The sequence below is a fragment of the Siphateles boraxobius genome, unplaced genomic scaffold (assembly GCF_051911475.1).
Source record: "Siphateles boraxobius isolate OS27281-9 unplaced genomic scaffold, OSU_SipBor_1 130, whole genome shotgun sequence".
Classification (NCBI taxonomy): Eukaryota; Metazoa; Chordata; class Actinopteri; order Cypriniformes; family Leuciscidae; genus Siphateles; species Siphateles boraxobius.
The window spans coordinates 20,783,187-20,809,271 of record NW_027508734.1 but is presented as its reverse complement, the minus strand read 5'-3'; the positions used below and the strand labels follow the sequence as shown (position 1 = coordinate 20,809,271).

Sequence of the window (26,085 nt, the reverse complement as noted above, 5' to 3'; positions counted from 1 at the left end):
CTGTTCCAATGAGGAAGGATCTCCTCAAACAGGCCAACGGAACGATATGGCATCCCCGACCCGATTTATGGGTACCCCCCCCCCCCCCCCCCGTGTGGCCCCTAAACGGGTACCCGGGGTCCTTCCTGACAGAATCTTGAGCACTATCTCTGAAGCAAGGGCCCCGTCTACTCGGTGCCTGTATGCTTTGAAGTGGTCAGGTTTTTCCAGCTGGTGCTTGTCAAATCAAGTTGACCCAGAGTCATGTGAGGTATCTGTGGTACTCTCTTTTCTGCAGGAGCTACTGGACGCGGGCCGCACCCCGTCCACGCTCAAAGTTTATGTGGCAGCCCTCACAGCGCATCATGCTTTGGTGGCTGGCCACTCACTGGGAAGAAATTACCTGCTGGTAAGGTTTCTGAAAGGCGCTAGGAGGATTAACCCCTCCAGGCCCCCTTCGGTGCCGCCTTGGGACCTCTCCACGGTTCTTAGGGCCCTGAAGGGACCGCCTTTCGAGCCACTCCAGTCAGTTGATCTAAAACCACTCTCGCTAAAGACTGCTCTCCTGTTGGCATTGGCATCTATCAAGCGAGTGGGAGATCTGCAGGCTCTCTCTGTGAGTCCTGCATGTTTGGAGTTTGGGAAGGATGACTCCAGAGTCATTCTCAAACCTAGGCATGGGTACGTACCCAAGGTTCTCTCAACGCCGTTTAGAGCACAAGTTATTACGCTATCAGCCCTTCCCCCTTCGGCTGAGGATGGGGAGGTTAATCTTCTCTGCCCTGTCAGGGCGCTGAGAATCTATATGGAGCGTTCTGCGTCTTTTAGACAGTCAGAACAGCTGTTTGTCTGCTTTGGTGGCTGATCTAAGGGCGATCCAGTCACGAAGCAAAGACTGTCTAGATGGATAGTGGATGCCATTTCTATGGCCTATACATCAGTGGGTCAGGTTTGCCCTATAGGTGTCAAGGCCCACTCGACTAGAGGCATGGCCTCGTCATGGGCTTGGTCATCGGGTTTTCCCATTCAAGATATTTGTGAGGCGGCCGGCTGGTCCTCGCCTTCCACATTTATGAAGTTCTATAATATGGAGGTGCCTTCCCTGCAGGCGAAGGTACTTTCGGTATGATTAAGACCCGACGGTGTCTGGTCTTGTCTACAAAGATTACTGTGCATAATCATATACATATATATATATAAAACCCGCTTAGGCCGGTTATAAAATTTTGCTAATAATCCCAACAGTGTCTGGTTTTGTTAGTATATTCTGTCAGTTGTGCTGACTCATATATATTTTTCAGGCCCGACAGTGTCTGGTCTGTTATGTATATAAATATATTTGTTGGGTTCTGGCTTGTTCTGTTAGCTCAGGGGTCCTGAGTTGCAGGGCAACCAGTTACTTAGGGTGCGGCGTTTTGCATGGCGTCCCCACTGCGTATACTATAGCTACGCAATACGAAGTGACCGTTCGAAAGGGAACTACTCGGTTACTATCGTAACCTCAGTTCCCTGAGAGAGGGAACGAGTATTGCGTAGCCGGCCGCACTATATAGTAACTGGTGAAGTTGTCGCTTCAGTCGTATAAACCTGCTATAATGGCTAATTCGCGGGTCTATATAGACTAGGCCACGCCCCCTCGGTGGGCTCTGACGTTGGGCTAGCTCATTGGTCGCACGTCAGAGTCGCCCGCGCCATTGGATGTGCAGTTGCTGCAGCACAGCCTATGAGAGAGCCAGACGCTCAGTGTGCTAAATGTGCAGCTGCAAATGCGTTTTACATATAGGCTTCAGTAAATCGAGGAAAAGGAGTTTCCCCACTGCGTATAGCTACGCAATAGTCGTTCCCTCTCTCAGGGAACTGAGGTTACGATAGTAACCGAGTAGTTTTCTGTGATGGGTAGGTTTAGGAGTAGAGTGTGTGTGTACTTCACCATATTTTGGGGACAAGTTAGTTAGTCCACATGAAATGAGCAATACAATTTCCTTTTGGAGACATCCTGAAAAAATAATAAAGAAAATAGTTGTTTTTTTTTTAAAAAATTAAGAAAGTTTTCTGTTGTCATTTTTCTATACATTGAATACATGTTTTCTTGTAGGAGTAAGATTTGGCATTGTCTATAATTAATATAATTACCTATACAAGTCCTTCTCAAAAAATTAGCATATTGTGATAAAGTTAATTATTTTCCATAATGTAATGATAAAAATTAAACTTTCATATATTTTAGATTCATTGCACACCAACTGAAATATTTCAGCTCTTTTATTGTTTTAATACTGATTATTTTGGCATACAGCTCATGAAAACCCAAAATTCCTATCTCAAAAAATTAGCATATCATGAAAAGGGTCTCTAAACGAGCTATTAACCTAATCATCTGAATCAACTAATTAACTCTAAAAACCTGCAAAAGATTCCTGAGGCTTTTAAAAACTCCCAGCCTGTTTCATTACTCAAAACCGCAATCATGGGTAAGACTGCCGACCTGACTGCTGTCCAGAAGGCCATCATTGACACCCTCAAGCAAGAGGGTAAGACACAGAAAGAAATTTCTGAACAAATAGGCTGTTCCCAGAGTGCTGTATCAAGGCACCTCAGTGGGAAGTCTGTGGGAAGGAAAAAGTGTGGCAAAAAACGCTGCACAACGAGAAGAGGTGACCGGACCCTGAGGAAGATTGTGGAGAAGGACCGATTCCAGACCTTGGGGGACCTGCGGAAGCAGTGGACTGAGTCTGGAGTAGAAACATCCAGAGCCACCGTGCACAGGCGTGTGCAGGAAATGGGCTACAGGTGCCGCATTCCCCAGGTCAAGCCACTTTTGAACCAGAAACAGCGGCAGAAGCGCCTGACCTGGGCTACAGAGAAGCAGCACTGGACTGTTGCTCACTGGTCCAAAGTACTTTTTTCGGATGAAAGCAAATTTTGCATGTCATTCGGAAATCAAGGTGCCAGAGTCTGGAGGAATACTGGGGAGAAGGAAATGCCAAAATGCCTGAAGTCCAGTGTCAAGTACCCACAGTCAGCTGCTGGTGTTGGTCCACTGTGTTTTATCAAGGGCAGGGTCAATGCAGCTAGCTATCAGGAGATTTTGGAGCACTTCATGCTTCCATCTGCTGAAAAGCTTTATGGAGATGATTTCATTTTTCAGCACGACCTGGCAACTGCTCACAGTGCCAAAACCACTGGTAAATGGTTTACTGACCATGGTATTACTGTGCTCAATTGGCCTGCCAACTCTCCTGACCTGAACCCCATAGAGAATCTGTGGGATATTGTAAAGAGAAAGTTGAGAGACGCAACACCCAACACTCTGGATGAGCTTAAGGCCGCTATCGAAGCATCCTGGGCCTCCATAACACCTCAGCAGTGCCACAGGCTGATTGCCTCCATGCCACGCCGCATCGAAGCAGTCATTTCTGCAAAAGGATTCCCGACCAAGTATTGAGTGCATAACTGAACATAATTATTTGAAGGTTGACTTTTTTTGTATTAAAAACACTTCTTTTATTGGTCGGATGAAATATGCTAATTTTTTTAGATAGGAATTTGGGTTTTCATGAGCTGTATGCCAAAATCATCAGTATTAAAACAATAAAAGACCTGAAATATTTCAGTTGGTGTGCAATGAATCTAAAATATATGAAAGTTTAATTTTTATCATTACATTATGGAAAATCATGAACTTTATCACAATATGCTAATTTTTTGAGAAGGACCTGTACATTAAAAGAGTAGATGTCTGTGTTATGACATCATTTAGATGGCTGAGCATACTTGTGGGTGTATACGTGTGTGTGTGTGTGTAGGGTAGTTTTAATTAGAGAGTTCGGAGAATGGCCAGACCACCTCCACCTGCCTATTCTCCCTCCAGGACTCTCTGTCCTTAAGTTTCCTCTCCCTTTTTTCCTCCTACTCCTCTTCATCTCTCTCGGTTTCTCTCATTGTTGTTCTCCCTTTCCTCATGTCACTATTGGTGTATATTATCAGCGAGTTTCACCCAGACAAAGGCCAAATCCAAGCTGGGAGGAGCACATGGATGTTTTCCTGTGGACTAGGAGTGTTTATTACAGGGATGGGGCTCCACCCCTTGGCTTTTGAATCTTCCTGTTCTGGTACTGGGCCTTTTATGATATTCAGCTTTGTTTTTATTTTAGGTCAATACCTTGTGTTGTTTTGCACATTATGGTAATATCTTCTCTCTAGCTAACACTATTAAAATCTCCCCTGATGAGACACATCTTGACCACATCTCTTGTCTGGCTACTTTAGTCCCTAATGTATTAGAGACAAAAGCTTCACACAAAGACACATGAACACACATCCATACTGGGGCTCATCTGCACCACTGAAGCATGGTTGACGCCTGATCTCGTTTATCCTGAGGGAATTTAGGATGTCAGTGATGGTGCGCAGGGTGGTCAAGGCCATTTCAGCAGAGCAGGAAATTTCTCTCCATCAACAAAACAAATGACTGATGTAATCTGCACACAAATTACTCTGCAGAAAGCTCTGCGGATATCAATAGACTTGTAATGCATTCCCTAACCCTTGCAAACATTTGCACCCTTGCAAAATTATTGGCTGAGCAATATATTTGGCTGATAAGTGTCAGAGGCAAACCTTTATTTTGACTACACACAACATTATGTCTAAATGTCTGTTTTGGAGAGTATTCATGTAAACTATGTCGGTTATGTCTTAAACAGTTGTGAGAGTATCGGATGTGCATCAGTGCAATTGGATCCGCAAATCATTGGACATGATCCGACGTCTTAAAGTGATAGTGGATAATAAACCTAATGCGGTCTGTGTTCTTAATATTGATCAAGCAACAAAAGAAAAGAGAAAAGCATTCACTGTTTTTTAATAGCTTTAATAAGGATTAATTATATTCATACAAATAAATATATCTGCTTGAAAGAATAAACAATGATGTATGCAAGTAGTTATAAAGAATGCATATATCATTCATTGAAAAGAAGACCGTGTTTTACTTTGGCAAAGGTGGTTTTAATTTTAAGATACTTTTTAAGTCACAGTAGTTAAATCTGTGTCTGTATTGCATGTTCAAACTTAAAAATCATTCATATTAATGAGTTAATAGATGTTCTCTCCGGGAGTATGTGGGTTTGGAAATTTGAGAGAAATTCTAAATTAATGCATTACAATTTACCTAAACCCATTATATTTTAGTCGACTAAATCTACAGTAGATTTAGTCGACTAAAATCTTATTGTGTTTCATCGACTAAAACTAGACTAAAACTAAAACAATTCAGATGACTAAAACTAAATGGCATTTTAGTCAAAAGACTATGACTAAACTAAATCAAAATTTGTTGTCAAAATTAACACTGCGGTGAGTGTTCATGTGATATTATACATTAGTAGTGTTGTGAAATTAATTGGTGCATAATAATCGTGATAATCGTTAAATCGTGATTATTTCTCAGACAATAATCGTACTTACAAAATCTGTAATCGTTGCATCCCTACTGGTGGATTTCCGTGGGAAATTCAAGCATGTCTTTGCGTCATTGCATCACATCTGTACACATTGTTAGCGGGTAACAGTTTAGGACCCATAGTTGTTTGAAAGAAGACCTGGAGTCAGAATTTTAATAAATTGTAGAAAAGTTTTACTGAATATAGTTTGCAGTTTCATCAGCAGAAGTCAACCTTCAATACTCACATAGGATTTCGTAGGCCGCCCCGCTTACAGTTACAAAGATCACAGCAATTATACCCTTCACCAAGGTCTAAGCGACGTCCTTACTTCAGGTTGCTGTTTCTGAATGGCTTAGAGATAGATAAACCGTCATATTTCCACACATATACAGATAGACAGAAGCATATCTCCATCGATTAGACAGCTGACACTCGGACCCTGAAGTAAGGCACATCGGACATTCAAGGTCACAGATTTGGGTTGCTGGGTGCCAGCATGTCCAGAACAACAACTCAGTCAATCTCCAATAATGCCAGTTGTTCCTTAACTGTGTTCTTAACCTTAACTTAATAAAACTAACTGTGATAGTTTTATTCTCATATATTTATATTTTTATTTTTTATTCTTATAATTTGTAGTATTATGTTTCATGTTGTATTTGTATATGTCCACTGGAAGCCTCAGTACCAAAACAAATTCCTTGTGTGTGCAAGCACACTTGGCAATAAAGCTCTTTCTGATTCTGATTCTGATTCTGATTAACCTGTAACAAAGAAGACTAACACACACACCAACACACAGCTTTTCCAAGGTTGGATTTGACCAGGCTCTAACTAAACGGGAGAGTCCTCTCAAAACATCAAGATAATGCGTTCTTTCTCTCAAGAATAGCTACACTTTGGTCTAACTGGAAAGTAAGGCTTTAACAAAGAAATGGTCCCTTAATCTATTGGCTTCAATGACCCCTATATGTTATAACACGTTGAAGACCTTTCTCAAACACAAAACAAGTCCATATTTTATTTCTGGAAGCCGGGCTAAATAAGCAAGCACTGTTACTGCATTCAGATATCAAATACAGACATTAAAAAATACATGAAAAGAACATTTCAGTAATCATACTGGTAATTTTTATAACAAGGTAAAATCTCCAGAGAAGTCATACAGCTTATTTGATATTTAGAAGGCAAAATATTGATTAATACCTTGATTACAATCACTCATTAGGTATACATTGAAGCAGCAGTGGATTCCAATCCACCCCCTTCAACATAAAGGTGTCATCAAATATTCAATTAGACATCCAGTGCACAGTACACACAATTACATAGTCCTACATGTCAGTATGTCACGAGTTAATAACCCAAATGGCTCATTTTGAATCACTGAGAGTCATTCACCAGCACCTAGTGTTTTGTGGAGAATCCTAATGACCTAACGGGAAATGGAATAATCTGAAGGGAAGATATTATTTGATTATAAATGCTAGTAAATGAGGAAAAAAATAATTTGGCATTGAGAAATGCTGGTTGGCAGACTTTTCCTCATTCCTCCCTTATCTCAGTTAGTTACAGTGATGCTCTGCATTCTAATTCTTGACTCAGACTTTTTGTATTTTTGTGTTCAGGATCTCAACTATTGTGTGTCTTGTACGTATCCACCTCTGTGGGGTCACATTGTGTACATTCATGGGCAACTTCACGGTCCATTAATCTTCATTCATCTTTCTGTCTCCTTCCATCAGGCATTTTAACCTTCGGATGAAGAGGGACACCTCTCTCTTCTCTCCTGATCTGAAGGTGGAAGTTTCTGGAGAAGAGATCCCCTATGACACCTCTCACATTTACATTGGAGAAATTTATGGTGAGCATGGAACTTTTTCATCACTACCTCATACACACACTTGCACATGTGTCCACCTCAACACATGCTCTAAACTGTTGCCACGGAAACGTTGCCTCCATCTATTGTATTTGTATAGTGTTTTTGAAGATGTAGGGTAATTCTGTGCAGCTCATGTGAAGAAGAGAGTAATTAAAAAAGAGAGGAGATTGTGAGAGAATCTTCTTTTATAAAACTACTTCTTTGGTGGGATAGTGCTTTCTTATGATTTAGAGAGAAAAAAGAACACCCATGATTGATTATTATTTGAAACATCCGATATATTTCTTCCTTCTTTCCTAGGCTTATCTAGTTAGACAGGTGACCCTGCAGGAACATTAGTGATATGTTGCTGTCAAAAACAAAACAAACAGAAAAATATACTTTTGGGGAAAAAAAGAAAGAAAATAATTATTTCTGACTAAAATCAAACTGAAAACTGTAAAGAATACTCAAAATCCCTGCATAATCAAACAAACACTACTATTATTATCAATGTTAAAAACAATTGTGCTGCTTAATGGTTCTGTGGAAACCATTAAGCCATTTTATCAGGATTCTTTGATGAATAGAAAGATCAAAAGAACATCGATTATTACCGGACCTAAAGGCATAGGGATACGTTCACAACCTGATTGGTCGGCTTTTATGATGTAGCCTATATTTCGAGACAGAACTTACCGAACATTCAAAACACTCGTGAAGAGCTTACAAAATGTATAAAGGAGTCAAAACTGTGGCGGGAATCCCTCCATCTCATACATAAATATCTGCTGCAAGGAGTTGCAGTTCTAAAGCCTGTACTGAACATCATGACTATGATGGGGGGAAAAGACAGGAATGCGTGAGCATTCTGTTCTTTTTAGGGATTAGTTTACATGTCTTTGGTCCATTGCATTCATATTTCATTCGAACCGCACCAGAGTTAGTTTGGAAGCGGATCGAGACCCATCTTTTCAGTGGTCTCTGTCTGCTTGTTTGGCGCACACCAGGGTTCGAATGGCAGCGTTCACACTTATTCAAATGAACCCCACTAACAGAGCAATCGCACCAGGGTTCATTTTAATCAAACCAAACATGCCAAGTGTGAACACACCCTAAAAGAAAATGTAAAATGTCCTGGAAAATCTTGTTTGTGTCCTGGAAAATAATTTTTAAACCGAGTTTATCACTGGCCCAAAACAATTAACACTGGCTGCAGAAATGGCTATGTTCAGTCTGACTGCTCTGATCGGATTTCGCATGGTTTGTGACTTTCTCACTTCACGTAAAAAGTAAATTTCAGACGTTGTTCTAGGAAACATCGCTGCAGAAGCAAGGTTGTGTTGTTAAAAGTGTCGGGCGGGCAGAAATATAGTTTATAGTTCTGCGTTTTATTGATAAGGTTGTAAGGGGTATATTTTCTTCGTTTGGTTTCTAAATGTTGAAAAGTGAAGGTGTGCCCTGTCATAGAGCAGAATCTCTGATGCACACATCCTGCAATGATGATATTTGACCACTGCACACTTATCTGCACACACATTTATCTCTCATTTAACTCGCTGACCAAATCATCTGTCACAATGCCTAGAATTGTATTATTTTTATCAAAAGACACTGGATGAAATTATTTGATGTAAAACAATCTAATTTTTCTCAGTCCTAAATATCTAACACAAAATTACTCCGCTAGGACACAGTTTATATAATTGGCTGGTTCTTATGTTAGATTATGTAACTTTCTACTGTCTGCTGTCATTGTTGATTTTTACAATGCACATATTTTTAAGTTTTGAGCATTTTAGTGAGTCTGTGTTTTCAGACCTGATCTTCTGCATAAGTGAATGAAATATGTCATGTTCGTTTACTCATCATTTTTGCATGATCATTTCTGAGTTGACACCAGGACCTTACATTAGAGAATTCCCCATTGCCTTATTCTCATTATGTACCTTGTAATGGACTTTGAAGCCGGTGAGCCATTGAACCTGATTGATGATGGGTACAGCTTGCGATAAACACGCATTATTGAGATCTGAAAATTATCTATGTACTTTAAATGATGGACAGACTGCCTACTGGAGGATGAAAGCGCCTTTCCATTTTCTCTGATCAGGCATATATATCTCACTGTCTCTGAGCTTCTCCCCTGACCCTAGTTCTGACACATCTTTTCAACCTCTGAATTGCTCTGAACGGATTCATGTAATTTCCTGCTCACCACAGGATGTTTCATAATAACTAGTATTGAGTATTGCCAGGAGATGACGTTCATGTGATCCGTTGATAATGATGAGTGGAGGACTTCAGGCCTGAGGAAGTGAATGTGGTTGAGGATTTAACTGGTTCTTTATAGAGAGCCTAAGTCCCTCCCCTTCTGGTGGACCACCATGGGACCTTATTTCAGAAAAAAATTTGTATGGTAGTCAATGGCGAGAGACAAATATTTGGATCCCGTTTAAACTGTGCCCTGAATTACACATGTTTGTCAATTTAAAAGATACATTTTAAAGTCAAGAAAGTCACAGTTTGATGTAAAACTGTTGAGGTATAAGACTGTGAAAATACGTAATTACAAAGACTACAAACCCAAAAGGCGTGCATGTGACGTGATACCTTTTCTCTCAATGAATGAAGCTAAGTTTACTGAAGCTAACGTCTGTCATTTTTTCTATAGTCTAATGTTATAATTGTAACGTCACGCCATCATGCCTGTGTGTTTTGTACCAGACTGCACTGCACACATACGATGACATACGAGCTTGGTGACGTACATAGTGCTAGACGAGAGATGTAGTTCATTGAGCGATTTTCACATAAAACTATATTTTACTCTTCTGTTTTATGACAAACTGTGACTTTCTTGACTTTCATAATTATCTTTTAAATTGACAAACATCATATGTGTAATTCAGGGCACAGTTCAGACGGAATAAAATAAGTTGTCTCTCGCCATTGACTACCATACATATTTTTCTGAAATAAGGTGCCATGAGCCGGAAGCAGAGGGGAGGGACTTAGGCTCTCTATTGGAGGTGATGAATAAACAATAAAAAATAATGCTATCGCTCACCTTTAAAACACAATAGATTTTTGAACACACCACAGATGGAGAACGACGATTCACAAATTGCAGATCAACTTTTTACTGACAGTTTAAAGGGATAGTTCACCCAAAAATGAAAATTCTGTCAGTATTTACTCACCCTCATGTTGTTCCAACCTCGTAAGACCTTCCTTCATCTTCGGAACACAAATTATGATATTTTTGATTAAATCTGAGAGCTGTATCACTCCTCCATAGGCTTCTTAAGGTATTGAAGCTTGCCAGCCCCGAAAAGTTTTTAAAGACATCGTTAAAATAGTCCAAGTGACTACAGTGACTCAATCTTAAGTTTATCAAGCGACGAGAATAGTTTTTGTGTGCAAAAAATAAATGAATAACGACTTTATTTCAACTATTCGTTTCCTTCTCTGTGGGCCTAGAGTCAGTTCACTAGTGATATAGCGCAGTTCTTCTGTTGTTGTATGTCACACGCATCACACACATAACCAGCGTCGGCCAATAGTGAGCCTACGTTTGACGTAGCACTACGCGATCACACTACGCTAACTGACTAGAGGCCCACAGAGAAGGAAATGAATAGTTGTAATAAAGTCGTTATTTTTGTTTTGTTTTTGGGCACAAAAAGTATTCTCCTCGCTTGATAAACTTAAGATTGAGCCACTGTAGTCACTTGGACTATTTTACTGATATCTTTAATAACTTTTCGGGGCGGGCAAGTTTCAATCCCTTAGAAGCCTATGGAGGAGTGATCCAGCTCTCAGATTTCATCAGAAATATTTTAATTCGTGTTCCGAAGTTGAACGAAGGTCTTACGGGGTTGGAGCCAGGGCTCGACATAAGCAATGGCCCAATGGCCCGCAGTAAAAGAGTATGTCGGGCTAGTTGATTGGCAGTCACTGGCCTGCGCGGGCCAGTGAATGGCCATCAGCAAAACAAACATCAAACGTCATACACGGTGGCGCGAAGAGTGTCAATGTTACTTCAGGTTATTCATAACGTGTTAAAATGTCAAAGAACTACGAGGCTGATACGAGAAAGGATATTCCTAGTATGGCTGGTATATCGAGTTTGTACAATAGGCTATATCGATTTTTTTTTTACGATATGGAATTAGGCAATACAGTTTATATCAATACAGTAGTTTGATACGAGCAAATCTGAAAAATAGCGGAGTAACGTTAAGCAGTAAAGAACATAGTACAATTTGTCCTAAACATGACACAAGCAAGTATAGTTAACAAGTTTAAAGCAGCTTGCCCTGTCAGATGCTCTGACAGATACTGTTGTTGACTGACAGATAAATACTTGCGCTGTTTAAAGCGTTTGAGACGTGGTGCTTTCCTCAGTGCTTAACTTACATTTCACAGGTATATTCTCCATCTGTAAATGTTAGAAAGTCAAACAAATATGTCCATTTCACTGTCAGGTAGGGTTGGGCGGTATTTCGGTAATATCGTATACCGCGGGGTCTTAAAATAGCAACGGTATCAGTTTCAATACCGTCATTACCGGCACTTATATATAATATATAAATATCATTTAATCAATGCCTAAAAATGCTTATGTAGTTGTCATCAAGTGACAGTGTGGAGGAGAAAGAGAGAGAGAGAGAGAAGGGAGAGGCGGTAAATACGGACGAGGCAATTTGTAAATGTTGCAATAAAAAAGGTGACCGCGAGAGATGGAAACGTCGCATCTCTGAAACAACCACCCACTCACTGCTGCAAGGATGCATTTTGCCCCGAGTTCAATAAATAAGCGCATTAGTTTATATTTGTTAAAATATTATAATGTTTTGTTTTTTTTACGTTGATAATGAAAACTGAACAGCACGAGTAAGATGGGATGCATCGGGAGTCAGACATTGACCACTTAATTAAGTTTCATTTTGTAAAAGGCCTTTCTTTAAAGTGAATTTCGTTTTGTATAAATTGTATCTTAATTTTAATAATTTTTTTATCAACCAATAATAAATAAGAATCAAATATAGCAGACAACATAATCATGACATGATCGTGCGCTGGCGTGCCGCGGTCACTTGCATTGAAATCTCATCATAAATTAACCGAAACTCAGTGTATGTCTCACAGACATGACAGATATCTAAATAAAGCTTGAAATTTTATTAAACGAAACAATTCAAAACGAAAAGAAATAGGCCACTCGCTGATTATTTAATCCATGATGTGCATTTCTCTCTATGCGCGTTCATACGGAAAGGGCGATCATCAAATTAAACGAAACTATTCAAAACGAAAAGAAATAGGCTAGCCTACTCTCTGATTATCTCTATCGTTCACTATGGAGATGGCGATTCGTCAATTTCTTTAAACGAAACAATTAAAAAGGAAAAGAAATATAGCATACTCTCTGATTAATCCATGATGTGCATTTCTCTCTATAGGCGCGTTCACTACGGAGATATCAATCATCAATTTCTTTAAACGAAACCATTCAAAACGAAAAGAAAAAGGCTAGCCTATACCTTCTGATTATGTAATCCATGATTTGCATTTCTCTCTATATATGCGCGTTCACTAGGTGATGGCGATCGCCAACTTAATCTTTGCAGCACTGACAGAAAAGTTGTATTAATAAAAATCAATGGACGCATGTCACCGGATTTACAAATGCACTTCTTGCTTGTTGCTTGTTAATTTAATTTAAATTAATTAATAAAATGAATACAATTGTCATAATTAAAATAATTAAATATGATTAATTGTCCCATTTTTGCTCATTTATAGATAGTATTTATATCTACCACCCCCTCAGCACCTGGGTTAAAAAATTATTTGGCACCACCATATTATAACGGCCCATATATTAAAAATAGTCGAGTCTAAATAGGGCTACGGCAGACACAAAGTGCACAGGTTGACCTTTATTTTTTATTTTTATTTTTTTTGCCCGATCTGGTATTCAGTTTCTGAACGGTGTAGGCACAAGCCAACAGTTTTGTGACGCTGTCTGAGCCTTATGTCATAATTTTTAATTAGTCACGGTAATACCGTATACCCCGGTAAAATAGAGAGGAGGTTTGACGGTATCAAAATTTGGATACCGCCCAAGCCTACTGTCAGGAGAGGATGAGGCTTCTGCAAGTGAATCTCCGCTAAAATTCAAGCTTCCGTTAAAGAGCGCCGCCGCGAGCACGCGCGCCAAACAGACGGAGCACAATAGAATAGTAGTGCAATAATTCTGACTAAAATATACATATTGCTAAAATATTTGTTGTTGGAGACAATAAATGTGCCATATGTGGAATTTTAAACCTACAAGTATATTTTTATGAAAGTGACCATTATAATGGGGTAATCAAATGCAGGCTAATAGCCTATAATTAGATTGTGCTTTTGTTTTTATTTTTCATTTTTAGTTTAGCCTTAGTCATTTTAAAAACAAAAGCATTACTTTTGTTTTTAGATTGTAATGTTACAATGTTACAATGTAATGTGATGTTAACCACCTTTTTGCACATATATATTGCATAGCCTACATTACATTCCCTATATTTGTTTCCATATCCTTCAATATCAACATTGTTTGGATATCAGTGAGAAGGATGTGAAATAACATTTTTTTTTTAAAATAAATACAGATTTTCTTCATCCAAATAGAAAAACGTAGAAACGTACCTAGATATACATCGTATATCGTAATTTAACCAAAAAATACAGAGAAATTATTTTTTGGCGATATCGCCCAGCCCTAATTCCTAGTGTCATGGAAAACACAGTACACCTGGGTGGAGATGAGGGCATGTACTGTTTCGTTTGCCGGAAATTTCCAATAAAAACGAAACCGAGCCTTTATGCAAAATGAATAACTGCATGCCTGCCCAACGGCCTATCTAAAAATAGTGTAATCAAATTCCCCCCTAAACTTCTGCCTAGCCCCCCTAAAAATGTGTGATTGTAAGCTACACAAATTCGTGTTCGCTTCAGTCTTGTTATAATCAGATTCAGCGCATTCTTCATTTTTTTCTTCATTGAAAGTTTTTTTTTTTAGGTCATAAATGTTAAACGAATGACAAAAATAATCAGGCAAACTAATATACTTTTGTCTAATTTCACCATTTTGAAGTGAAAATAGACCTATGTAACGTTACTCATCACTCATGTAATGTAATAAATAGTTTACTGTCATTGTGAGGGGACAATAATTAAAATAAATTAATTAAAAATCAATCCTAATGTACACAATAAATACAATTTAATGGAAAAGTGCTTTTCCTTATATTTATTTCAGGGCCAGTAAAAATATAGAAGGGGCCAGCAAAACTGATCTTCTGGCCCTGGGGGCCAGTGGGGATTTTTTTTTTATGTTGAGCCCTGGTTGGAACAACATGAGGGTGAGTAAATACTGACAGAATTTTCATTTTTGGGTGAACTATCCCTTTAAGGATGAAAACGGATATAGTTTTTCTTTGACATTTAAAAAAAAAAAAAAAAAAATTATTTTGCCAGCAGTAGTGAAGACAAGACACCTCTGCATTTGAATATATTTTAACTGATTATTTCAAATTTACTGTTGATGAAAATAAACCCAAAGAAAATGAAAACGGCAAGATATTAACAACATGACTACATTTAAGGACATTTTTGTCAAAATCAAAAACTATGACAAAAACATTTCCATCTCTTCTAGCATTTTGAGTCTTTCTCAAAAAGGCTTGAAATTAAAGAATCCTTAAAGGGACAGTTCACCCTAAAATGAAAATCAAGTCATAATTTACTCACCCTGGTGTTGGTGCGTTACGACATGAAATACAACCCACCTTCTCTGAGGTGAATATATCCGTTGTGTTTGTCGTGACAAGAAGTTATCACATTCACATCTGTCAACCGTCATTCTGACTGTCATCAGACGAACAGATTTCCAGGCCGCTTATATTTGACTCAGTGAAGAAAGTACACAGATACTTTTTTGGGATTTCTAGGCATTGTTTCATGTTTGTCTGGGCGACATGGAGTGAACTGCGGCCCGAGTCCCATGAAGACACACGTTCTGCAGCCATGCAGAGAAGCCCCAACGGCCAAGGTTAAGAATATCGCTAAGGAATACATTAAAACATCAGTTTTTTTTAACGAAGCCCGGTCGTATACTCTCAGAACACGTCTTAGAATATGTACGTCACTTGTCACATAGAATCATTCTGTGATACTTTTGCGTCTTTTTTAAAAAGCTTGATGCTGGTCGCTATTCACTGGCATTATGTGGACGAGCATGAGCGGTACTTTTTTTTAAAATCTTATTTTGTGGTCCATAAAAGAAAAAGGCATACTACATTAGAACAATACCAAGGTGAGTTAATGATGGCTTAATTTTCATTTTTTGGTGAACTTTCCATTTGAACTCACACTCACAAATGTCGATATTTCACATTTTCTCAACCTTACTTTCTAACCCTTTGTTATCCATTTGCACTCTTTGTGCTATCTAAAGGATAAACATCATTTGGCGCTTAATCTTGTAACCTCTAATATTCACAGAAAAGAGTTTGAAATAGGCTGGGATGGTGCAAATTCTCTGTGGAATGACGATGACATTGACATTAACATTCGTTCTTTCATTAGCATTTCTCTCTTTTTTGTACTCGTCTTTACTTTTTTACTCTGAAGTGGATGTCATCTCTGCCCCAATCCTAGTCATTAGCCACCAGAGTACTTCTAGTCAAATTCAGTCCATTTATTAGGATTGACTTCATAAGTATGTTGTGCCTATATCCTTCTTGACTGTTGCTTGTTTTATGTTCTTGAGTGTCTTCATGCTTCATGCACTTCATCAGCTTTCCTGTTGTTTCAATCTGTAAATGTGAGAACAGAAAGGAAGGGAGGAATGGAGGAGAGCAGTAGTTTAATGTTGCACAGGGCGAGAGAGTGAACCTCCTCTTGTGTTATTATCAGTTTTAGGGATGAGTTCAAGAGATTTAGAGCTTGTTCCTTTCTGAAGAAAGAAACCAGATTGCAGGTGGTTCTTTTCTCCCCGTGAAACAGACAAAACACACCATCGCTTTCCCACAGCCTTTTAACTGTGATAGCAGAGAGCTCCTGATAAAATCCTGTTTCTTTTAAAGCACTTATGGTGCTTGTAAGATCCCAACGCTTGTGAAACGTTCAAAGCTTCTCTTTCATTTCTCTTGTTTAAAGTGGTCCATCATTTGAAACGAGCAAAAATGTTCTGAGATTTTGATAGCCTAAGATGTCTTGAACATTATGGACAACAGCTCCTTTTGTTGGTCTGTTCTTTGATTTCTATATTTTGTTATTTCAGAGTTCATGTACACACAAGTAGAACTTGGCAGTCTGTTTGAAGTTGAAGCAGAATTTTCCAGGATGTGCTGTCGTTGTAGGAAGCTCAACTCCCCTGTTTGTTACTGTGCTGCTCCTCAAATTTTCATGTAGTTAACTTCCACTGTTCCTGGATTGTAAAATAATTTCCCCAGTTCTTCACTACCAAAAAATGTCTAAAGACATACTGTTAACCCATTTAAAAACTGAATATGGTTCTGTTTTGTTTTACCTTGTTTTATACTAGATGGTGTTTGATTTGTATTTATTACTTTTGCTCATCGACAGTACTTTTGAATGTATTTTAGTTATATGTCTCATTGTTTTAGATATATTGTGAGATTTAAGTGTTGTTGTTGTTCTACTATTATTATTATTATTATTATTATTAATCTGTAATTGGGAGTCTTGCGTTCTCAATCTTTGCATAGGTTTCTACGGGAATGTGTATAGGTATATGTTCACATTGGTTGTTAAAGTTATATTTATTACATCTATATACATGAAAAATACACCTATAAATATTGCAAAATAACTGCATAGTATGTTTTGAAGAAAAGGTAAATAATTCTACTGTAGTTACCTCCAGTGTTGCCAACTTAGCGCCTTTGTCGCTATTTTTAGTGACTTTTCAGACCCCTTTTGCGAATTTTTTTTTTTAAAAAGGGACCAATCTAGCGACTTTTTAGACAAACCTCAGTAACCTCCAGATGTTGCCAGCACTGTCCTGCGAGCGCGAGGTCTTGCTTTCTCCCTGCCGTCACGCTCTCTAGCTGCGTCTACCTTGTTCAGTGAATGGCTGAGAGGAGCAGCAGCACGTTTTTTTTTTTTGTTGTTGTTGTTTTTCAACGGACTTATCACTTATCGGCTTCTCTTTTGTTTTATGTTTAAAGAATTTAGTTTGACCATTTTAATTTCCTTTCTTTTCTTGTGCTTATTACTTGTAATACTCACTATCACAGAGCTTTCATCCAGTTCCCGAAGTCTCTCAATTCAAATAATTGAACGATGACGTCATGAATATGCTAATTGACCTATGATGTAATCTAGTGACATTTAGCAACTTTTAGGGAAGGTGTTTGCTACTTTCCTTTGAAAATAGTTGGCAGCACTGGTTACCTCTGGAACAAACTAAAGCATCAATGGGTTAATGTAGTAATTCTTAAAATAAGAACTTAAAAATGTTGTATCAATGTTCTTCTGTAACAAATGAGGACACAACAACAAAAATGAGTAATAAGGAGACCAGAAACTAGAACAAAGGGATAGTCACATTGATTAAAAGCACTTTCTAAATGATTCAGTGTAAATGTTGATGTCCATCTGCCTACTGTTGTGGTACAGCTCTAGATGAAGTTCTTAAGTCTGCAGATGAAGAACGATTCTGCTTTGATCGTCAGAGACAGTAGCCGGGTTGCTGAGCTCATTACCATTCTAAAGGTTAAGAGCTTAGTTGCATTATTTGCATGGTGTGTTTATAATAGAGGAGATGAATCACTGGATCATAATATGGAAGCATCTACATTTTCCCTGTACCATATTTCACGACATGCCCTCTGTCTAATAGCTTATTGAGAGAGAGCTGTATATGTGCACTGAATAACTTTACAATTGCCTTTGGTCTTCAACCTTTGGTTTGTTTTTTATCTTGCAGGTGAGAAGGGGACTCTGACCCATGGCTCTATCGTGGATGGGAAGTTTGAGGGTTTCATTAAGAGCCATCATGGCACATACTACGTAGAACCCTCAGAGAGATACCTCAAAGGCCAGAATGTGCCCTACCACTCAGTCATCTACCATGAGGATGACATCGGTAAGCTAATATTAGCATTAGAGTGAACTACAGTATATCATATCCATAATAATCTCCTTTTTTATACTGTGCATTTTACTGTGCATGTGTCCAGTTTACCGATCAGATTTATGTCTGTAGTGTTTTTATAGTTTCTATGGATACTTTAGATTATGTAGATATATATTTAGCTAACAAACTTGTTTTATACACTACTGTTGAAAGGTTTGGGGTTGGTAAGTTTTTTTTTTTATTGTTTTTTGAAAGAAGTCTTATGAAATATTATTGCCATTTAAAATAATAAAAATGTAATTTATTCCTGTGATGACAAAACTGAATTTTCAGCATCATTACTCCAATCTTCAGTTTCACATGATCCTTCAGAAATAATTATAATATGCTGATTTGGTGATCATAAAACATTTCTTATTATTTTCAATGTTGAAAACAGTTGTGCTGCTTAATATTTTTGTGTAAACCATGATATGTTTTTTTTCAGGATTCTTTTAATAAAAAGGCCAAAAAGAACAGCATTCATTTAAAAAAGAAATCTTTATATTCACTTTTGATCAATTTAATGCATCCTGAATAAACATTAAATTCTTTAAAAAACAAAAATCTTACTGACCCTAACCTTAATGAATGGTTGTGTATAAATAAAAGTTGTTTGAAGCTAACCAGTTCCTGAACTCAGCTTTAGATGCTGTAAATGTTAATAAACTGCTTTTAGCATAATCAAGTTTACACACAGTTGAAGATCCATATCATGTTTGCTTTTTCTTGGAAATAATGAATGTGTCTGAGTGGGTCTGTCTCCCATCACTGATTTTCTGAGACTCTCTTGAGTGTGATGAGAGCTGTTAAAATGGCTGGAACATGGAATTGTTTTTTTAATTCCTTTTGGATGGAAAAGTGCTGTTAATGTTGGTATTACAGCACATTTGATGGTAATTCTAATCTTTTGAAAAGGTGTTTTGGATCATGAGAATGAAACTGAGTGAATTAGTAGCATTGGCACACAAATAAACCAGTCAGGACACAGCAAAATGCAGCGAGCTTCCCCTTCTCCTCTTAAAAGTGCACTATGTAAATTTTAGCGGCATCTAATTGTGAGGTTACAGCCAACAGAAGTTACGGTGGCCGACAGGAAAATATGTCATCATCTGAGACACCAGAGAATAGCCAGTTAAGCAATGAGGTTTCTTTACCAAGATAAATTTAAGAAATTACTTAATTATTCATTAAAACGATATGTTGTTCCGAATATTATTGTTACTTGTTCATCATTGTTTCAGTGTTTTATTCGCTGACTTTAGCTTGCTTCTTTGCACGAAGAACAACAGTTACGAAGCGTGTATGTTAGTTTATGGCTACTGTAGAAACATGTCGGCGCTTCTCAATGTAAGGGGACCCGCGGTGTATGTAGATAGAAATGGCTCATTCTACTAAGGTAATAAAAACATTACGGTTCATTTAAGTAAGGTCTTTATACACTACTGAAAACATAGTAATGTATATGATATTGCATTTCTGTCCACAGACCCTCCTAAATATTATACAATGCACCTTTAAAGCATAGAATTCAAGGTCAAAGGCAACCAACTTGAGGATTCTAGTGTGCTCTAGGCCAGTGGTTCCCAATCTTTTTTTTTTTTTTAATTGTTTTGCCTTGGCATAAGTAAAAACCGCACACCACTAAGCACTAAAATATAACAAAATTGCACAAACATGCATTACTTCAAATGGCATATTAAATCTGGATATTATATTAAAATCAATACTCACATTTAATGTGAAACTTGAGGTAGGAACACAATAAGGTCATATAGGAAGCTATGATGTTGGTGATAAAAAACGAAAAGATTTTACATAATACCAGGCGGAAACCTCGTATTTTTTAAATAATTGAACGTCAATAAGTGAATAAGTGTCGTCAAACTTAGTATTGTGGTTTTATATGTGGTCAGACACTTGCATGTGTCATTGACCAGCGTATGACAGATGTTTTGTCTATCACTGGAATAGCTGCATCTGAGGCACTAAGTGCATTGCATAACGTTTTCATTAAAGTTTATTGTAGTTATATGCGCGTTCACTTTTTCTCGTTGTTGAATACATTTGGCCAAAATCTCATGACATAAAAGATGAAGTGCTGTGCACAGGATATTTGAAACTGAATATTTACTTCAACTAGATGGCAAATATCTGTAATAGATTTATTTTTTGAAATTTGATAGTTTTCCACGCCACACCCGACACCCTGTCACTAGTGCCACTAGTGTGCTGCTGCACAGTGGTTGGGAAACACTACTAGACTTTACTGTGTTTTGTCTCACTCTCTCTATGTTGCATTCTGTCAGTCATTCACCCTCTCAATCAAACATAGTGTTGCACTTTTCCTGCTCATCTGGAGTGCGTTTCCCAAAAGCATCGTTGGCCAACTATGGTCGCAATTTCCTTTGAACTCAATTGGTAACGACGGAACTTGCGACCATGGTTGGCCAACAATGCTTTTGGGAAACGCCCTCCAGTCTGATAAAGCCTATTAAATACTGATAAAGCCTAATAAATATGTTATCACTGTTAAAATATCCTCAAGTATAAAGAGGGAAACGTTACATCACAGCCTTGTCAAAGATTAGCTGCTTGTAAACTGGTATGCTTTCCTCTTAATACACACCGCTGTCCAAAAGTTTGGGGTCGGTGAGATTTTTTTTTATTCATTATTATTTGGAAAGAAATAAATTCTAGGGAAAATATATTAGAGTTCCCACTAAAATATTAATCAGTACAACTATTTAACTTATAAAAGGGAATGTTTTCTTGAGCAGCAAATCAGCATATTAGAATGATTTCGGAAGGGTCATGTGACTGGAGTAAAGGCTCATGAAAATATATTAAAATAGAAAACAGTTTTAATATTTTATATTGTAATATTTCACAATATTACAGATTTTACTGTATTTTTGATCAAATAAATTAGCAAAAGAGCATAAGAAACTGTCATATATATATAACTTTTGAGTTATATACTACTGCACCAACTTTTGAGCAGTAGTGTACATACACTTGTAAAGTGGATTATTCTGGTGCTAGATGCAAATTGGTCAATATAGCTTTCTAAAATCTATAGGAAACAAGGAAAGTAGCTTTCTCTGATTTATAAATAATAGTGTTAACAGCATGTGGAAGTGCAAAAGGAAATGGAGTGTCTTTTCCACACAGCTGAGTGCTCAGTATCAATATCGGTTGTAGGAAAAACAGGATGACTAACTCTAGGTTACGCATATACACCATTGTAGACACGGTTAAACAGTCAGATGACTGAAACCCTTGTGAAGACACTGACTCAACTCACTTCAGCTTGCATGTTGAGTGTGCACATGCACAATAAGTGAGAGATCACTAAAGAGAGATAATGTATGATCACTGCAAAAATGGATGAGGTCAGTTCGGGACAGTGAGTTTGTATCTGGGAGGGAAAGAGAAAGAGTCAATTGTGGTTGACAGTGGTCCATTGAAGCTTAAGGACAGAGGTCAGAAGGAGGGCAGCTGGAGAGGGGAGAGAACTCTGGATCACTCACTGGCTCATGCCGGGCTCAGAAATGTGGGCGTTTCTCCTTCTGAAACATACTCTTACAGGAAAACCTCACTGACATTTAAATGATAAAATCAGCAATTGTGAACAATATAATTTACCATATTTAGGCTCAGTTTCAATGATGAATGATGTTTTTTTTGAAAATGTAAAAATGCATAACGTTTTATGTGATGGGTTGGTTCACGGGTAGGGTTAGGGGACAGAATATACAGTATAAAAATCATTGTCTAGTGAATATCACCCCAAAACTGTGCGTCCGTGCGTCATATAACTTTGGTTGAATGGAGGGGAGCAAATGCTTTTCTATTATAGATGCTAGCAGGATTTCAATTTAGACTTTCCATTAAAAATATACAATATCTATAAAAGACACTTGATTATACTCTGTCTCATTTTTATTTCTGCTGATGTTTGATTATTGCAAGCAGTGAAAGTGGGGTCCAGAATCAACTTTGTCAAAAATAATTCTTACCATTCATACTTAATTATGATTATTATTTTCAAATGTTTGGTAATGAATTAACAACGGATTTGTTTAGATGATTTATATATGGTTTTCATATGTATACTACTGGTCCAAAGTTTGAGAATTTATTTTTTTATTTTTTTACAAATTGATAATTGTATGCATTACATTAATCAGAAATACCAATAAAGAATCCTGAAAAAAATTATATATCGGATAGGATATATGATTTGTGACAAACCTCACAGGTGTTTGCTCAGCCATCAAATGTGGCCATCAAGAAGTAATAGCATTAATGAAAGAAACTGTCAGTGCTGTGTTATATGCTGTAAATAGTAACCTGTAAATAGTGCTGTTGATATTAGAAGATTTTATGCTCTGCAGCCACAAAAAGGCAGAGACCTCAATATCATTAACACTTTGTGCTTTTCCCATTACAATAACAGGAATAGGTGGACTTGGTATGAGCTGCATTCGTAGTTCCCTTTCAGTCGATAACGTCGGACGTAGTCGACGCGACTGAAATGGGATCACGCTAGGGAGCCTATCGTCTTCGAGTATTATTGAACGAGCCAATACACATTGGCGTGCGAGATTTGCATCTCACACTCCGCCCCGCAGCGCGGGTATAAATACGGAAGTGGATGCACGCACCATTTGCCTTTCGCTTCGGAGCCGAGCTTCATGTCTGGATCTGAAGAGTGTTGTTGTACAACGAGCGAGTGTGTCGGCGCTTCTTTGGGAAGTCTCTCCTGGTGTCGGTGGTTACAGCGCGAGTGCAGCGGTGATCGCGAGCTTCAAGCTCTCAACTGCTGTTTTCACAGCAACCAAATTTCTGTTTGTGTTTGTTTGTCTGACGGTCGGTTGAGGGCGAGAAAGTGAGTGCTTCACTGGCACAGGGTGCGCCATTCCTGTGTCAGTGTTGCCACATTCCCCTGTGTGCTCCGGCACTGGTGAGAGGTTTTCACTTCCTAAAAGAGCAACACGGGTGCGTTTGCGTCTTTTTCAAGATGTCATTCCGCCCGTGCGTTTCTGGGTGCGGTCGTTCCCTGTCTCTCTCTCTGATGGTCACAATTGTTGTATCACGTGTTTGGGCTTACAGCACGCTGAGGCAGCTTTTGTGGACAGCTCATGTTTTCACTGTGGGAACATGACTGTCGCAGTGTTGAGGGCGAGACTCGCCTTCGTCCGCGGAGAGCGAGTCCCCATTGCCATGCCCCACCCCCGGGTGCTGCATGGGATGGGTGACCGGAGGGTAGTGTTGGATGTCCCGCCCGGTAACCATTCCCTGTGGGCTCCTCACCCCTCCCTTCCACTGCTACCATTGGAGCCTCCGGTGTTATCTGCTGGTCCATCTGTAATGGGTGGGCCAGCGGTTCCACTCGGGGCTCCCCTGGGGGACAGGATGTCGATTGCAGCATCGGAGGGTGAGCTGATGTCTGGAGATGACGACTCAGCTGCGTTGTCTCCCTCCGGGAGTTCAATGTTGCCCGAGCCGGATCCAGAGTTATCAGCTATGCTGAAACGGGCCTTCGAGGCTGTCGGGCTCGAGTGGAACCCTCCACCGTGTCCTGTTCAGTCTCGGTTGGATGATTGGTATCTCGGGGCGGGCCGTGCTGGTTCTCAGCCCGCCGCCCCAGTGCCCTTCTTTCCCGAAGTGCATGAAGAGCTTACTTGGTCGTGGACGGCACCTTTTACTGCTGAAAACGACTTGAGTAGTTCTTCCTCCCTCACTACCCTTGTCGGAGGAGCGGTGAAGGGTTATGAGGCTATCCCTCCAGTGGAGCGGTCTGTTGCGACTCTTTTATGTCCAACGGCCGCTGCATCCTGGGTGGGGGATCCTTGTTTCCCCTCGCGGGCCTGTGAGTTCGCGTCAGGATTGGCGGTCAGAGCTTACAGAGCTTGCGGGCAAGCCGCTTCCTCTTTGCATGCCTTGGCGTTGTTGCAGGTCTACCAGGCCAAAACACTCATGGACATGCACGAGGGTAGTTTGGACCGGGCGCTCGTGAGTGAGCTCCGCACCGCCACTGACCTCGCCCTCCGGGGTACGAGTGTCGCGGCGTGTGCGGTCGGTCTAGCGATGTCCACTTTGGTGGTCCAGGAACGCCATCGTTGGCTCAGCCTGGTTGAGATGGCGGATGCGGACAAGGTTCGGTTCCTGGACTCCCCAATTTCCCAGGTTGGGTTGTTCGGCGACGTGGCGGAGAGCTGCGCCCAACAGTTCTCTGCCACCCAGGTTCGGACGGAGGCTCCCCGACACACCCTATCCCGGCGGCCCGCTGTTGCCTCCACCCTGCCGCCGGAGATAGTCCCTCCGCCCGTTCGTCGCCGAGGGCGCCCCCCTGCCGCTGCCTCCGGTTCCGCGGGGTCTCCGCAACAGCCTTCACCCAGGCCCCAGCGTAGAACCAGCAGCAGGCAGGCCGCCCAGTCTGTCTCAGTCACCGCCCAGCCAGGGGGCGAGTGTCAGAAACGTTCCTGAGACAGGCCACCCAGGGATGGGGGGACTAGCTCTTCAGATGGTTACCGTTCCACCATTGGTTCTCCGGAGTCCAGTGGTACCCCAATTGTCAGAAGAGCGAATTTCTCCGTCCCTGGGTCCCAAGAGGGCGAGGCTGGCGGCTTGCGACCCTGTGGAACAGCCTTGCTCCCCCCAGCCCCCTCTTGTTCGTCAGCCCGCAACACGAGGCGGTCGAGGACCCGGTCATCCGCCTTCTCTCCCGTCCTCTGTTGCCCCGTGGAGACAGGTAAGTGCAGCACGGCTCACTCAGACCCCGCTTCGGGCCGTCCACGGGCCTTCCGAGCCGGGTCCCTGCCCTCCACCGCGCTGCCCCACCCCGGGTATGCCTGTGTTACCCTTGGTCCCCCTGGTTCGGTTCGTCGAGGCCTGGAAAGTGCTCTCCAACCCGTCCGGCTGGCTCCTCCGTACCATCAGGCTCGGCTACACGATTCAGTTCCGCCGGAGTCCGCCCAGGTACAGTGGCATTCGCCACACTTCAGTGTCGAGCGAATCTGCTCCTGTCATGCGCGCGGAGATCGCGGTCCTGCTGGCGAAGGACGCGATAGAGCCGGTGTCGGTAGCCGATATGAAGGCCGGCTTTTACAGCCCGTACTTCATTATACCCAAGAAAGGGGGTGGGTTACGACCAATCCTGGACCTGCGAGTCCTGAATCGGGCCCTTCACAAGCTCCCGTTCAGAATGCTGACGCAGAAACGCATCTTCCAATGTGTCCGTCCCCAGGATTGGTTTGCAGCGATCGACCTGAAGGACGCGTACTTTCATGTCTCCATCCTGCCGCGACACAGGCCATTCCTGCGTTTCGCGTTCGAGGGTCAGGCGTATCAGTACAAAGTCTTACCCTTCGGGCTGGCCCTGTCACCCCGTGTCTTTACGAAAGTTACGGAGGCAGCCCTCGCTCCCATGAGAGAGCAGGGCGTTCGCGTTCTCAACTATCTCGACGACTGGCTGATACTAGCTCAATCTCGGGAGCTGTTATGCGAACACAGGGATTTGCTGCTCCAGCACATCAGCCAGCTGGGTCTTCAGGTCAACTGGGAGAAGAGCAAACTCGCCCCTGTGC

General features: G+C 40.4%; 1 protein-coding gene across 2 annotated transcripts in view; it reads left to right on the top strand.

Annotated features, from left to right (window-relative positions):
- The window catches only part of adam10a (ADAM metallopeptidase domain 10a), a 93,807-nt gene that overhangs the window by 48,940 nt on the left and 18,782 nt on the right, over nt 1–26,085 (top strand). For both annotated transcript variants that reach the window (XM_077228580.1, XM_077228581.1), the window contains exons 3-4: nt 7,172–7,290; nt 18,302–18,460. In XM_077228580.1, coding sequence (XP_077084695.1) covers nt 7,172–7,290; nt 18,302–18,460 — 278 coding nt within the window. The remainder of the gene's footprint in view (nt 1–7,171; nt 7,291–18,301; nt 18,461–26,085) is intronic.